At 44.4% G+C, this 16,085-nt stretch overlaps 1 protein-coding gene across 2 annotated transcripts in view; it reads left to right on the top strand.

The window, feature by feature from the left end:
* Window positions 1-16,085, top strand: part of LOC135410885 (acetyl-coenzyme A synthetase 2-like, mitochondrial) — a 39,501-nt gene that overhangs the window by 12,863 nt on the left and 10,553 nt on the right. For both annotated transcript variants that reach the window (XM_064647787.1, XM_064647786.1), the window contains exons 4-11: window positions 79-254; window positions 2,763-2,915; window positions 4,561-4,708; window positions 5,010-5,147; window positions 5,720-5,812; window positions 12,253-12,365; window positions 13,288-13,414; window positions 15,067-15,194. In XM_064647787.1, the coding sequence (XP_064503857.1) occupies window positions 79-254; window positions 2,763-2,915; window positions 4,561-4,708; window positions 5,010-5,147; window positions 5,720-5,812; window positions 12,253-12,365; window positions 13,288-13,414; window positions 15,067-15,194 (1,076 nt within the window). The remainder of the gene's footprint in view (window positions 1-78; window positions 255-2,762; window positions 2,916-4,560; window positions 4,709-5,009; window positions 5,148-5,719; window positions 5,813-12,252; window positions 12,366-13,287; window positions 13,415-15,066; window positions 15,195-16,085) is intronic.

Below are 16,085 nucleotides of genomic sequence, written 5' to 3'. Positions count from 1 at the left end.
CCAAAAGTAACGAAAGTAGGGTGTGCACACTAGCCTGAAAGGCAGGCTGGTATGTCTGCTAATTCTTTTTCTTCTTAGCTGGATGCAAAGCAGTTATCACCTACAACCAGGGAGTCAGGGGAGGCCGAATCATAGAGCTGAAGAGGACTGTGGATGAAGCTGTGAAGAACTGTCCAAGCATCAAACATGTCTTTGTGGCTCAGAGGACAGATAACAAAGTCCAGATGGGTGACTGTGATATTCCCCTTGAAGAGGTATGTTGTTGGTAAACCTTGCCTGTATTTCTGATGTTTCTTGAAGTATGTGATGTTTACTGTGCCTGGGAAGAGAAATATGGTGAACTAATAAATGTAGGGACCAGCTACCACAGGCCTCTCTGAGAAACCTGATGCAGGGCTGTCCAGAACGTATGTAACAGTCTTCCTGAATGTGTAGATCATGCACACTGTGGTATTTGGCTTTGATCTTTGATCTGCTGTGGGCTACACTAGGAATTGGCAGCCGGGAAAGATGAGGCAGTCTCCATGGCAGTTTCCTTGCGTTGTGTGTGCTGAGCTTAAAAGCCTATGAAGCAGCTTGGCACTCTAGTGTAGCTGTACCAGGCCTGACAGTGATGTCTGGCCTTTATGCTGCCTCTGGAGCAGGTTTTCAGTGTGTGCTGCTCCTCCTGTGCTGCCACAGACGCTCGCTGGCGCTCCGGATAACTTCTTTTAGGTCTGAGTGTTGGCTAGGATAATCTTTCTCTCCATCTGTGCCTTTTGGACTTGAGTTCTGCTCCTTATATCATCTGGATCTTCATCCTCAAATGGATTGCCCGTATTACAGTCTGTTAGGATTGTGAGTCGAAGCAGCTCAATCCACATCTGGTTTATATCAGCACAGGCAGGGATTTATGCTGCTCCATTTTAGTAATCTTGCAGACAGTGCTGAGATTTAAGGAATGAGTGTTTCCTGAGACCCAGAGGGCACTGAGACCATTGTCGCTGTTGTTGTTATACTGTGTTCAAACACTCTCTTATGGTTTGCATGAGCACTGTTGAAAGGCAGTGCAGAAATAATCACGTTCCTAGAGAGGCTTAATACAGCCTGTGAACAGTGTTGCTCCACAATAGGAGGACAGTGATGGCTTGGGAGTATTTAGAACCTGTGCTTCCCGGCAAAGAAAGCAGCTGTTATTTTTATGTGTTTAGTAGAAGTAGTTGTATCAGTTTTCTAGCAGCAGTTAACAGAAACTATTCGTTCTAATAATGCCTGGAAATCATCCATCTGCAGGCCAGATAATTGCTCAAGGGTCTGTGCTGGTCACATGAGATAGGAGCAACTACTACTCTTAAGTTAAACAGAGAAGGCAGGTTTTATTCAGAAATTGTCTTACTCCCTACTCCACAAAGGACATTTTGATTATTTTCCTTAGTCTGCCAACAGCCTGAGGTGCTTTAGTGATCCAAGAGCTGAGCTCAGTACATTGTCAGTTGTAGGGTCTGAAACGAAACCAGAATGAAACAGTTAATGCTGTTAACTCTGTAGTTACTGATCTTTACAGCACTTGTGCTTTCCAGCTCTTGTGCAGTGCCTTACTGCAAAATTTAAGCTCATGTTATAATGGAGCATATGAGGACTCCATCTTTGTTTCAAAAACTGGCAAGTCAGCCCGAATTGGCAGTGCTGAAATGTCACAATAAATACCTGACATGAGCAGCGGTGCTGTAACTCAGAGGCTAAGAATTACACCAGACTGGAGCTACATTTTATTAAGCTTTGTTTGTCAGACTGGATAACTCAGAGGCTAAGAGTAACACCAGACTATCAGCTATATTTTATTAAGCTTTGTTTGTCAGACTGGACCTGCTGATAGTAGTATTCACTTGTAAATACAGTATGTTTACAGTGTATACTTGTAAAAAGGCAGTACCTAGAAATTCCTACAAGGAGCCACCTAATAACCCTTGCAGGAATCATTCATCTAGTACAGTACAGGGCTCAAGAGACACAAGGCAGCTGTGATTTTTTTACAGCCATATGTTGAGCTTTTGGAACACACACTGATTATTGCAAGTTTGTTCATGGATAAGAAAAATGTTCAGTCTCATCCTGAAAAATCTACAGCCTGGGTAGACAAAACCCTCTGCTGCTAAAACGTCCAGTGAGCACAAGTACCTCTTTCAAAGCACGTTATTTCCCCTTCCTCTGTTGGACTGAGCACACAAGCTAGACCAAAAGTTTGCAGGAGAGTAAAGCACTCTCCTCCTGGGTAGAAGAAATTAGAATTTGAGGATCAAAGGGACAGGACAATCATCCACTGCTGGGGCCAGGGAAGGGAAATGCATGCACAGTTTAACTGGAAAGAAGGGTCGTAAAGGAAAAGAAAGGTCCTAAATGGACCCAGTCAGCCTTGCTGCTGCTGTCAAGTGTGATTCATGTTTGCAGTCACACTTTGGTTTTCTACCGGCATCTTGCAAAGGCTTGAAATGTAAGCAGCTATGACACACTATTTTTTTCCTGAAGTGTTATTTTATCTGGCCAGTTCTTCTTGACTTCTGTGCCTAGCAAAGGTGCTGGTGGAAAGGTTACATGCTATGCATCCACAGGAACCTTTCCACTAAGTGAGCCCATATAACCCATGATGTATCCATGGACATTTGTAAGGGGACAACAGCAGTGGTGGTTCTTGTCTCTGGACACTGCTGACATGCTTACAGAGGGAGTAATGGTTGACTCCATATAGCCAAATCTTTCTGTCATTACTACCTTTTATTCCTCAGGAGATGACCAAGGCAGCTTCTGTATGTACTCCAGAGAGCATGGACAGTGAAGACATGCTTTTCATGCTGTATACCTCAGGCAGCACTGGGAAACCCAAAGGAATCGTTCACACCCAGGCTGGATACCTGCTGTACGCTGCTCTCACACACAAGGTAACTCAGATGCATCCTCTGGGAAAAGTTCACGTACCTTCCAACTGTGCTAACAAGAGAGACTTGGTTTGGTGAGGAGTGCTGTGTTCTCTGTTTGCTGCCCAATTGGCTTATTGGGTGTAAACAAACTGAAAAATACCTGAAACTGCGTAATTAATCTTCAGGATTTGTTCCTGGGGAATAGGATATTATGCAAACCTGAACCTTAGACTTATGAAAGGAAGGAAATTGCAGCGCTGCTTTTGCATTTAAAATGTGCCAGCGTTGGCTGCCCAGAATTTGCAGCTGAGAAGATCCTGATAAGTATCTTGCTGGCATTGGTAATGTGGATATTACTGTAGTATTTTGCAGTGGGGTGCTAGCCTTTTTTATTTCCTAAAACAACGTCTTTGCATAGCACTTGTCTGAAGAACAAAAATTGCATGTCTACTCTAGTGGTTGCACCTCTGCACTGCTTTTCTGGGTGATCTAGGCAAAATGTTTTAACCTCCTTTCTCTTGAAAAAGAAAAGAGTCAAGGCACTTCTGCTTGATGCTTCTGGTCTGAGCTCTGCATATGAAAAGGCAACAGTGAAATGAGGAGAAGACTAGGAAAAAATCTTCATCTGACTTTAGTAATTGCTGTTTGTAATCACAGCAGTTCAGGTGGAGGTTTTCTTTCTTTAAGCTGACACAGTTGAATTTTTAGAAGATTTAAATGTTCAAGTGTCAGACTTCTGTACATATGAAGGGCATTTGTTATATCAGCTTTTTTAAGTGACAGTGTAATCTCCAAGGCATCTCTTTCTTAGTCCCAAAGACAGATCCTGCACTCTGATGCATTTTCTCCACCTGCAGAGTGCCTGAGAGGAAAGGGCACTTGGAAAAGTAAGTTGAGAACTGGCTATCCTAGGTAGAGGGATCAGCTGACCTGTGTGATCTCTGTGACCTTTGCACACTCACATATGACACTCTTGTCACACACTCATGGGTTTTTCTTTTAGTTCTAATCCATAAAGCTGACTTTGCTGTATGAGTCAGGATCTCTTCACCATACAGTTGAGGTGTTATTAGGTTTACAGTGGGAAGTGTTTTCCATAACCAAGACGAGATAATGAGATCTTCAAGATCTTTATCTTGAATTTGATGAGCTGGGAGAGGGTAGCATGTGGAAAGCAATGCACTGATATAGAGAAGCTGAGCAGCTAAGAATATTTCTCAGAAGATGTTTTATGGGCACCTGTCAGTTCTTCCAGCTCTCTCATGGAAATCTGTTGATATTGGTGAGGAGTCTGAGACCTTGAGGTCTGCAGTTTCCCTGAGACTCAGAGTCAGCTCTCAAATGTGCACTGCCTGGATTAGGCAAGCTTAGGTATCCAGGGCTCTGGGCTTTGGTTATAGCTTTGTTGTTCCAGCTGATCAGCTACTGATATAGCCATGCTTTATGTATTTTTGAAAAAGTAGACAGGAGTCCTGGTACTGGTCCCTCTGACTTGCTTTCTCACTGTGGATTGGTCTTTGTGCTGCTGCGTCCTGCATGCTTGGTTCCACTTGCCCTGTGCACTCTCTTTCTCCCATTTGGATGTCCAGTCCTCACCAGCACCTTACCTCTAAGCTCTTTGCACCTACCAACAGAAAGTCAGCTGGCCTTACATTTATCTTTGCAGTATGTATTTGACTACCAGCAAGGCGATGTTTTTGGCTGTGTGGCTGACATTGGCTGGATCACAGGACATAGCTATGTTGTGTATGGACCACTCTGCAATGGAGCCACCTCTGTCCTCTTTGAAAGCACTCCACTGTACCCTGACCCAGGTGAGGAAGTGGTGGGAAAAGGTTTGGCTGGACATGGCAATGTGACAAAGGAGGTTTAGAAACCTATCCAGCATGACCTGCCCACTCAGGAGAGGTAAGCTCCATTTCTTTGGAACATGTGTCTACAACACTCAGGAACATCTGTGCATCCGGGAAAGGGGGGAGGGGAGGAAATTGTTATTGCTTTTGCTCTGTACTCACAGTAGTCACAGCTTCATCTTTGCCTGTTACCCTTTCAGCTGAGCATTTGTAGGGGTATGTCAGTGCTAGATGGCTAAAAAGCCTGTTTGTGATTTTCCAGGTCGTTACTGGGAGGTGGTGCAAAGGTTGAAAATTAATCAGTTTTATGCAGCACCTACGGCTATACGCTTACTGCTGAATTATGGAGAAGAGTGGGTGAAGAAGTATGACAGATCTTCTTTGAAGACTTTGGGTTCAGGTAAGGGATGTAGAATCTTCATCTGAAAAAGACAAGAGGTTCTAGCTGGTGAAATAAAGGGGCCAGAGAAGTTCAGCTGACCACATGGGATATGGTTAAAAAGAAGATGATAAAGCAGGCTCTGTGTCTGGCTTTTCAAATATTTTCTCAGCAGAAGAAGCAGCAAACTAACTTTGGGGCCATTGAATCTGTGACTGCCTGTTTCCTAGCTTATTTTGCAGGATCACATTCTTTGCTAAAAAGATGTATCCAATGGTAAATTACCTCACTTTGAATTTTACTGACATAGCTGGGCCCAGCAGCATTTTCTGCATTATTTCCTTTATGATTCGGGAGGTTCTTAAACATGACCTACATTGATTAGTTACTTTAAGTGATATTCCTTGCTTGCCTCTTGGTCTTCCTGGAAAAAGTTCTTAGTTACATAAGTGCATTGCAGTCCTTTATGCATCCCAGCAAAAATGCTGTAAGCATTCTGCTTGGAGATCATGCATTCAGCTTGTTGTGCACCGAGGGAGAATTAACTGCCTGCAACTTCCTGAGTCTCAGGCCACTTTCTTGTTTTGGTCTAGTGGGAGAGCCCATCAACAAGGAAGCTTGGCAGTGGTTCTACCAGGTGGTGGGAGAAGGGCGCTGCACCCTCGTGGACACGTGGTGGCAGACAGGTAAAAGGCATCCCTGGGGAGCGGGTACCCTGATCATCAGCAGGTTGTTGGTGGTTAGAGAAGCATTAATACATTTCAGTTTGATCGAACAAGTCTTTCAAAAAAACCCTTCTGGCATTTTGATCAGCTCTTGATAGTCATTGGGGAGTTTCAGCACATAATAGCAATGTAACAACATATAAAAGCGATAGCAATGTTGAAGTTTTGGTTTTCCTTTCCCCTCTAAACATTCCTTGGTATTTCGAATGCTGGAAAATACCAATTGGTGCTAGAAACATGAGGCAGAGATTGAATTTCTGGTCCAAGCTGGCAGTAGTCAACTTGAATTGCAAAACTCATTTTCAATTATTTATCCAGCTGTACTGACTCTGTTATGGTTTTGTCATGCAAAGGCATTTAAAACACCATATCTGTGCTTAGGTGTGCTTTGTTTTCTTTCCTGGGAATGGTCAGAAGAGGATAGAAAACTGAGCTGTGTAGTCAAAGGGGCCTTGTGCAACTACTCAAGCAGATTGGAAAGGAGTGAGTGGAGGTTTGTTGGCTGCCCATCAGGTGGCTGTCACAGAACACAGTGGCTGTCACCCAGCAGAGCTGCTGGGGAGCACCTTCTCCAGGGAGTGAATTGGTATGCTGTAGTTGCTTTGGCCCTGAACCTTTGATGCCTCAAAAAGGATGCGCTTCTGTTTTGGTAACATGCTTGACCCAGCTGTGTGCATCAGTTAAGGCTTGCTTTCTGTTTACAACCTGCTGGACAGAGTGACTGGCTGTCATAGATCCCAGCCCAGTTGGAGCAGAGCTGGTCTCTGCCTCCTGGTCTCACTGGCCAGCAGAGGAGAGAGGCTATGTGCTGTACTCCAGCTTGGTTTGTGTTGCCTGGTGGGGCTCTCCACTTGCTGGAGTCCTGCAGCTCTTTCCCACCTCCTTCCTCAGTACCCAGTCTTTTCTGGGCACCAACATTCAGGAGTTGCTAAAGGTGTCTTGCAATATGTCCTTCTCAAATTGTGAGATCCAATTTGCCATGGAGACAGCAGCACAGCTGCTGGCATTCTGCCTCTGCTGAAAAATAGTCATCTCTACTCTGAAACTGCCATGGAGCAGAATATTCATTCCCTTTCCAGTCAAGCTGCTCCTGATTTCATCCTTACTCCTGCTAGCAGGCTCTCTATCTCAATGTGATGAATTTTCTTCTGGCACACAATGAAGTTCCATTTAATCCAGACAGACTTGCATCCTCTCTTTTATTTTCAGTTTTGAAATAAAACCACCTCAGAATTCAGAGCAGCAATGTTAACTACTATATACTTCAATTGATGATCTCTTAAATCATCTTGGTCCCTAAATGCTCAGCAGAAGGAAAGATGATTGGCTAGGTCTTTCCTCATCATGTGCTTTCCTCATCACTGCTCTGAAAGAAAATACCATAGAGAAGCAGTTGATTACTGTACATTGATGGAGTTGAGAAGAATCCATTTTTGCCCTAACATTTTTTGGTTTGTTTGTTAACTGGAACATGCAGTGTGCATGCTGTGTCTTATGTTTCCTTCAAAGTACAGGGTTAGATCTTGTATTTAATTCTATTTTTCCTGGGGTTTTGGAGCAACAAGTATCAGGTGAGAGGTTAAAAAATATTCACTGGACAGTCTGTTAGTGCAGAGTGCTTGGTCTTACCTTGAACCAGGCATAGTTTTTCAGGTAAACATTTACCAGCTCCTGGAAGCATAATGTAATGATGAATATTCATGAAATTGATTTTGTTTGAAAGTAGATTCAATCGTGCTCCACAGTTGATACTTTTAATAAAAAGGAAGCCAAAATAATCTTGGAAAGATTATGTATGCCATTTGAAGTTAAAATGAGTGTGGAAAGAGATCATGGGAACAGTTTGATGGATGGTGGTTGTGGTCCTGCAGTGTCACCTATCAGATACATCATCAATGTATCGTGTTAATTGTGCTGCTCTATGCAGTGTCTTCTACACTATGATGTTCTCTGAAGCAGCAACCTGTTGCCAGCTAAGAAAGCCTGGTAGGCATATAGATCAGCAAATGGTGATTTAAGAATCCGCTTGAAAGTCTTTGAATGAGCAAATGAGTGAGATAGCAGTTATGAGAAGCAATTTAAATAGTGTGGTGTGTGCAGATGAGACAGATGAATAATTCCTATGGCTCTTATTATTAAGATGTTAGTTAATGCTGTGTTGTGACTGACAGTAATAAAACAGAATCAGAGCTGTGTTTGAGTTTTAGGTGTAGTTCTTTACAGTGCAGAAGAGACAGTAGGTGTTTTCACTTTTGTCACTGGTTTTATAAAAAAGTACAGCCATGAACAAAAGCTGGTTTTGAAAGACATCTCTGAATAGGCCCTCAAATCATAGAATCATAGAATCATAAAACAGAATCATAGAATCAGCTGGGTCGGAAGGGGCCTCTGAGATCATCAAGTCCAGCCTTTGATCCACTACCACCGTGGTTACTAGACCATGGCACTAAGTGCCACATCCAGTCTCATCTTAAAAACCTCCAGGGATGGAGAATCCACCACCTCCCTGGACAGCCCATTCCAATGCCTGATTACCCTCTCTGTAAAGAATTTCTTCCTAATGTCTAACCTAAACCTCCCCTGGCACAGCTTGAGACCATGCCCTCTTGTCTTACTGATAGTTGCCTGGGAGAAGAGACCAACCCCCACCTGGCTACAACCTCCTTTCAGGTAGTTGTAGAGAGTGATGAGATCTCCCCTGAGCCTCCTCTTCTCCAGGCTGAACAACCCCAGCTCCCTCAGCCTCTCGTCACAGGACTTGTGCTCGAGTCCCTTCACCAGCCTTGTTGCTCTTCTCTGGACCTGCTCCAGCACCTCAGTATCCTTCCTGAACTGAGGGGCCCAGAACTGGACACAGTACTCCAGGTGTGGCCTCACCAGTGCTGAGTACAGGGAAAGAATCACTTCCCTGGCCCTGCTGGCCACAGTGTTCCTGATACAGGCCAGGATGCCATTGGCCTTCTTGGCCACCTGGGCACACTGCTGGCTTATATTCAGCTTCCTGTCAATCCAAACTCCCAGCTCCCTTTCTGCCTGGCTGCTCTCCAGCCACTCTGTGCCCAGCCTGTAGCGCTGCAAGGGGTTGTTGTGGCCAAAGTGGAGGACTCAGCATTGGCCTTGTTGAACCTCATCCTGTTGGAATCAGACCATCTCTCCAGCTTGTCCAGGTCCCTCTGCAGAGCCCTCCTGCCTCGACACTCCCTCCCAACTTAGCATCATCCACAAACTTGCTAATGGTTCACTCAATCCCCTCATCTAAATCATCAATAAAGATATTAAACAGGACTGGGCCCAACACTGATCCCTGGAGGACACCACTAAGTGACTGACTGCCAACTGGATGCAGCCCTGTTCACCACCACTCTCTGGGCCCGGCCCTCCAGCCAGTTCCTAACCCAGCACAGAGTGCCCCTGTCCAAGCCGTGAGCTGCCAGCTTTTCCAGGAGTGTGCTATGGGAGACAGTGTCAAAGGCTTTGCTGAAGTCCAGGTAGACACATCCACAGTCTTCCCCTCATCCACCAGGTGGGTCACCTGTTCATAAAAGGAGATCAGGTTGGTCAGACAGGACCTGCCCCTCCTAAACCCGTACTGGTCCCTTGTCCATCATGTAGGTGCTGTGTGATTGCACTTAGGATGATCTGCTGCATAACCTTGCCAGGCACTGAGGTCAGGCTGACAGGCCTGTAGTTTCCTGGGTCCTCCATGCAGCCCTTTTTGTGGATGGACGTGACTTTCGCCGACTTCCAATCATCTGGGACCTCCCCAGTGAGCCAGGACTGTTGGTAAATGATGGAGAGCAGCTTGGCAAGCTCTTCTGCCAGCTCCCCATCACCCTTGGGTGGATCCCACCCAGTCCCATAGACTTGTGGCTCAGCAGGTCACTAACTGTTTCCTCCTGGATTACAGGGGGGCTATTCAGATTCTTATCTCTTTCTACAAGCTCCAGAAGCCAGCTGTCCTGAGGACAACCTGTCTTACTGTTGAAAACTGAGGTAAAGAAGGTGTTACATACTTCAGCCTTTTCCTCATCTTTGATAACTATATTCCCACCCATGTCCAATAAAGAATGGAGGTTTTCCTTGCCCCTCCTTTTGCTACTGATGTATTTGTGGAAGGACTTTTTGTTATCTTTCACAGAAATGGCAAGATTAAGTTCAAATTGTGCCTTTGTCTTTCTAATTTTCTTTCTACATGACCTAACTATATTCCTACACTCTTCATGAGTAGCCAGCCCTTTTTTCCATAATCGAAAGGCTCTCTTTTTTACCCTAATTTCTTTCAAGATCTCCCTGTTCAACCAGATCAGTCATCTTCCCTGCTGGCTTGCCTTTCGGCAGACTGGGACAGCCTGCTCCTGTGCTTTCAAGACTTCCTTCTTGAAACATGTCCATCCCTCCTGGACCCCTTTGTTTTGAAGAGTTGTTTCCCAGGGTACACTCTGAACCAGTCTTCTGAATAGGCCGAAATCTGCCCTCCGGAATTCCAGCACGGAGGTTTTATTGATGGCCCTCTTTGCATCCCTGAGTACTGAAAACTCTATAATTTCATGGTCACTGTGCCCCAGATGGCCTCTGACCACCACATCTCCCACCAGCCCCTAGCAGGGCCCCACCCCTGGTAGGCTCATTTACCAGTTGGAGCAGGAAATTATCTTCCATACACTCTAGGAATATCCTAGACTGCCTCTTCTCCACTGTGTGAAGTTCCCAGCAGACATCTGGCAGGTTAAAGTCACCCAAAAGAACAAGGGCTGGCAATTTTGAGACATCTGCCAGCTGCTTGTAGAATAATTCATCACCCTCATCATGCTGGTTGGGTGGTCTGTTACAGACTCCTACCAGGATGTCAGCCTTGTTGGCCTTTCCCCTGCGTCTGATCCACAGGCATTCAACCTTATTGTTACTGACTTCAAGTTCTACAGAGTCAAGAGACTCTTGAACATATAGAGCCAAGCTTTTGTTGTTGGCATGATCTTACAGCAATTTAGACTGGGCTGGTGCTTCTGAAACCCCAAAGTGGTCAGTCCAGTCTATCTGTGGTGGCAGACAGCACATACTCCACTCTGCTGCCAGGTGGGATTTATCAATGGTCTATTTGAATGCACCCCATCTCCTGCTCAGACTCTGCTGGCCTTGCCTAAAGTCCAGGTGGATTGGCACTGTGTTCTCAGTGTGGGCACAGGTGATGTGGAAGCATGGCATTTCTCTACCAGCTCTGCCTCTGAAGAGACAGGCTCCATAAGAGCAGGGTAGAGCCTAGAAGCCTTGATAGCTGTCATATGTCAGTGGCTAAAACTAGTACTTTTAGAACAATTTAAAATAGGTCTTCACCTTGCAAATAATTTTTAAAGCACCCTTGCTACCTTACAGATCCCTTTGGAACGTGACTTTATGTGCAGCTGGCTGCAGGATGTGTAGGATATGGCAAACCCCATGTTGAAGCATAGCTTGCAGTGTTGTATTCGGGATCAGTACTAGCTTAGGAAGAGCAACCTTCAGTTTAATGAGGGTCCCTGTTCTGATGCAGTTTTTTTCTGTGCAAACAGAGAACAGCAGGTGTCTGCCGTGCTTTTTCCTGAAAAAATACAAGTGCCTCTTTTCAAAATAAACAGAAACATGAAGTGGATGCATGCCTATCAGTGAAATGGGGAATAATTCTATGTGTAAGCCATATGTGAAACTATTTGCTGCATGTCTAAATTTTAGAGACCCTCAGAGAACCTTCCTCATAGCTACATCAGGGCAGCTGGATCCAAGTTTGGGGTCAAATTCAGCCTTTCCAACTCCTAGTTTCAATTTTTACAACCTCAGCAAAGCTGGTAGAGGAATGCACTCTTCATGTGGCAGAACATACCTTTATTTATTGAGTTGTATTTTTAAAAGCCTTCTGTGGTTTTGTTTCGCTCTTGTGTTTCTGAGTTAGTTTTAGAATAGAAAAGATCTCATTAAGGTTGGGGTCTGATTTAATGTTCATCCCAGCAGGAATGAAAAAGTATGATTGAAAGGTTCAATTTTGACTAGAAGATAAGCTCAACTTACGTGTAAGGGATGGGTTATCCTCTTACTCTGTAATAATAGTAATTCAGACTTCTGAAATGCTTTTCGTGCTAACCTTAGACAGCTGTAGAAGCATCAATGGGAGATAAATCCCCTGACATGCTTATGCTTTCCCTGTAAAATCACTTCTGGTGTAGGAAATGGGGCTGGGTGAGTTACAGCTCACTTCAGGGTTGTGCTGCTTTCAGATTGCTGTGCTTCTTGGTCATTCCTTCCAAGTGGCTTTTTCTTGCAAAGTGGCTTCTCTGTTTGCTTCTCGACCTAAGAAGAGCTGGAATTTGCTTTCATCCAGCATTGAATGGACTGTATATATTTGGTTCATTTGTATATCATTGGTCTTTCAGAAACTGGTGGCATCTGCATTGCCCCACGGCCTTCAGAGGAGAACGCTGAGATCGTTCCAGCTATGGCTATGAGACCTTTCTTTGGGATTGTGCCTGTGCTGATGGATGAGAATGTGAGTTGAAGCTGTGCTGGGTGCCCAAAAGAGAAACTGGTATGTGTTTCTGCCTTAATCACCTTTCAGATGGCAAAGGAACAGGATCCAGAAGGATGCTTGTTTCTCCATTAAAATGGTAGAATAGATGAACAATTTATATATATATATTGAGCATACAGATTTGCCCATACAGATTTGGCAGCTGGGCATTGCAAGATCTCAGCAAATGTCTAGAAGAGTTGTTTACATTTTCAGCACCACTTTTATGGTCTTGCACTACTTCCAGTTAAGAGCTGCTCCCTCCATTTATGAGAGAAATCAGAAGACTCACAGCTCCTGGGAACCACGGAGCTGAACAGTTGGAGCAGTGCATGCAACATCCAGTGACGTGGCAAGACTGGAACAGCCAACAGGACCGCTGGAGTTTTCCAAAGGAAATGCAAGGCATGAGGCCCTGCATGTCTGTGAGAAAACTGGTGCTAGTCTGTGAAACTGTGTGGATGATCCCCATCTGCACTTCAGAGCTCTGTTAAATAGTAAAGCATGTGTTTTCTTCCACATACAGTTTGGTAAGGGAACGTGGCAATTACCAAAAGTGAAAGTGGAAGGCAGAGGTCCAGGTATTTCTCAGCTAGCCTCATCCCAGGCATCCTCTGGCTGCTTGGCACATCTTTGCTGGAATTGCCCTGTGGAAAATCATAAGACTAACTTTTCTTTTAGTCTTATCTGTTGTGCTGCTGGCCTCAAGGGGTGAGGAAGGCACAATACAGACAGTGCAATGCATAATAGCTCCATGAGTGGATTAATTTTCTCCATCTGTGGCCTTACACTGGCAGTCTGCATTGAGCAACAGGGTGACTCTTGCCAGATCAATGACACAGAAGCCCTTACTGTTCCTATTTTGTTCACCTGATCATCCTTTCTGTGCTGAAACCTGCAGGGAAAGGTTATAGAGGGCAATGATGTGTCCGGTGCGCTCTGCATTGCCCAGCCGTGGCCTGGCATGGCGAGAACAATCTATGGAGATCACCAGAGATTTGTTGATGTCTATTTCAGAGCCTACCCAGGTAAGGAAAGTGCCAAGGGAGAAGGCAGTTTGCACTGCAGTATAAGCACGCTGAATATTTTCAGCAGTACTTTCTCATATTTCTGTACTATCCAGATCATGGTGGCTTGGGGTACGTGTCACATGTTGTAAGCATGCACTGATGATTTTAAGTAGTGTTGACGTTTATAGCTGTCAAAAGGGCATGTATTTTTTAGAAAACTTTAATGCCTAAGCTTTAAAGTCCAAGTACTTTTCTTTGGAGCTTTGTGTCCCACTTGGAAATAGGCATATTTAATGGGAAAATACCTCCTGCATCACAATCTCACACCTGCTGTCACAGGCTGCATTTTTGAAATGTGGTCAAGTTGCATCTGGAAGTAATTAGAAGTGGCAGGGAAACTTTTCTTTTAGGAGATTGAACAAGAAAGACCACTGTCTTCACTCAGGAGAACAACTGAAAGGGATTCAAAAGGGGTAGGCAATAACTAGAGAGACAATCCTGAAAATTGTACAAAATGGGTTGGATAATAAGAATGGGAAATTGGTACAAGAAATTGAATGATCCCATAGTCCCATATTGCTCAATACATATTTGCATCTGATGTCTTGTTGATATTTAGTAGACAGTTGTTTAATTGATCTGGAAGGGCAGGTGATGACTGAAAATCCATGAATTGGCCAGTAACACATCTTGCAAGAATCACCTTCAGATTTCACAGCACTAGCTACTTGCTGCTGCTCAGATGTGTCACTGGAACTATTCAGATGCAGACGTAGCTTTGGTGAAAAGCCAACACAATCCAGATGTGTCCTCAGTGACACTGGAGTTTCCAGGACATGCTGGGTCTTTTTCAGTTTCCATCATATGTTTTAGACCCTCTGAACACCATGTTTATCATGGGGTGGGTTTGGGTTTTATTTTTAGCTAATCTAATAACAATGTTTATTCTACGCTTATATGCTGGAGAGGGACTCTTATCTGGAATCTGAATCTTTGTTAGCCAGGAGGAAAAATGGCTTTTCATCCATCCCAGTGTAAATGATTAAAAAAACTGGCAGTGTTCCCATATACAAAACGTAATAGAACTGCTCCCTTTCAGCTGAGCAGTTGTAGTTTTCTATGAGTCCTGAAGCGTAGCTAGCAGCAGACCTGAGTTTGACAAATAACCTGTGGCATGATGGCAAGTGGCATTAGAAGTGGTTTTAACTTAGTGCTGTATGCACCAGGCCTGAGCACGCAGTTACTGTGCAGCTGTAGGCATATAAAGCCTAGGGAGATCAGAGAGCCTCCCTTGGTTCTGTAAATCCAACTATGCATCACTGTGTTGTGTTGCTGGACTTGGTTTTACTATCAGCCACATGTTGCTGCTGATTGCCTACAGTGATTTTGTCCATCTTGGCAGAGATCTGAGATCCACTGTCTTGGTGCTATTCAGGTGCTTATAGGAGCCAGCACAGCCCAGGTAGAGCAGACTAAGGTCAGGGATGGCAGATGGAAGTGGGAAATGGTGTGAGGCAGGTCACACAGCTGTAAGCTTAGGAGGGCCTGTGAGCTGCCTGATCCAACCTGCCCTACTTGCTGTCCTAGAGCATAGTCTGTTCTGCACCAGAGCCCAAAACAATAGGCAGGCACACTTCCTGCTGCTGACTACCTGTGTGTCTTTGCTGTAGGTTACTACTTCACAGGGGATGGTGCTTACAGGACCAAGCAAGGCTATTACCAGATAACAGGGCGCACGGATGATGTCATTAACATCAGTGGGCACAGGCTTGGGACGGCAGAGATAGAAGATGCAATGGTAAGTTCCAAGCAGGTAGAGGTCCCTTGACAGGGCATATCTGTGGGGTACAGTGACCCTTTCAAAGCAGCTTTGTGAATTTAAACAAATTCAAGGTCTCTTGCCTTCAAACCCCTGCCCCTGCATACGCACAGCTTGATGCACAATGCATAGCAAATGTGCAAGAGGAAACAGCTCCCTTTTATTTAGGGGACAACAAATGAGCAAGTGAGAGAGGAGTCACACTGTGAGCAGTCCCTGCAGTCGAACTGTCAGGGCTATGTTTCCTCTCAGTGATGTTGTACTGTTGCAGTTGTTGTTTGGATGCTGATGGACCCTCCAGAAATCTCTCTCCCGTTTGTTCCTTCTCCTCTGCTAACAGCTGACCTCTCCTTCCCAAACCTGTGGTTCTTGCTCATCCAAATTAGCTGAATGTGCCTGAGAATTCAGAAGTGTTAAACATAAAGCAACCTTGATTTATGTCAGCTGCAAAACTTACCTGTCATTTTGAGAGAAAATAATATTAGCTCAGAGAATTGAAAACAAAAAGTCCTCAGAGCATTTATCTTTAAAACTTGACCTGAATATTTATTTCTATATTATGTGCGTTGCCGGCAAATGTCACTTAAATGTAACATCTGATAAACCTGAGCTGTGTTTGCATGGAACACCAGATTCTACTTTCTCCTACTCCAAAAGTAATTCTTTTGTCTGTGTGGGTTTCTGATCACAGCTATAGGATCCAGTTCCTCTCACAATGTATGGATGTGTATGCATGTTTATATGCAAATATATTTGTATGCTTAGATTGCTGTATGATGTTTCCTTCCATATTTTAATCTAATTTAAGATAACATAATCCATTCTTTGATGTGAGATTCAGATATGTGATTTCTTCTGGTCTGTGCACCC

This window comes from Pseudopipra pipra, chromosome 3 (assembly GCF_036250125.1).
Source record: "Pseudopipra pipra isolate bDixPip1 chromosome 3, bDixPip1.hap1, whole genome shotgun sequence".
In the NCBI taxonomy this organism is placed as follows: Eukaryota; Metazoa; Chordata; class Aves; order Passeriformes; family Pipridae; genus Pseudopipra; species Pseudopipra pipra.
The sequence above is the reverse complement of the archived record's forward strand: the minus strand, read 5'-3'. Positions and strand labels throughout refer to the sequence as shown.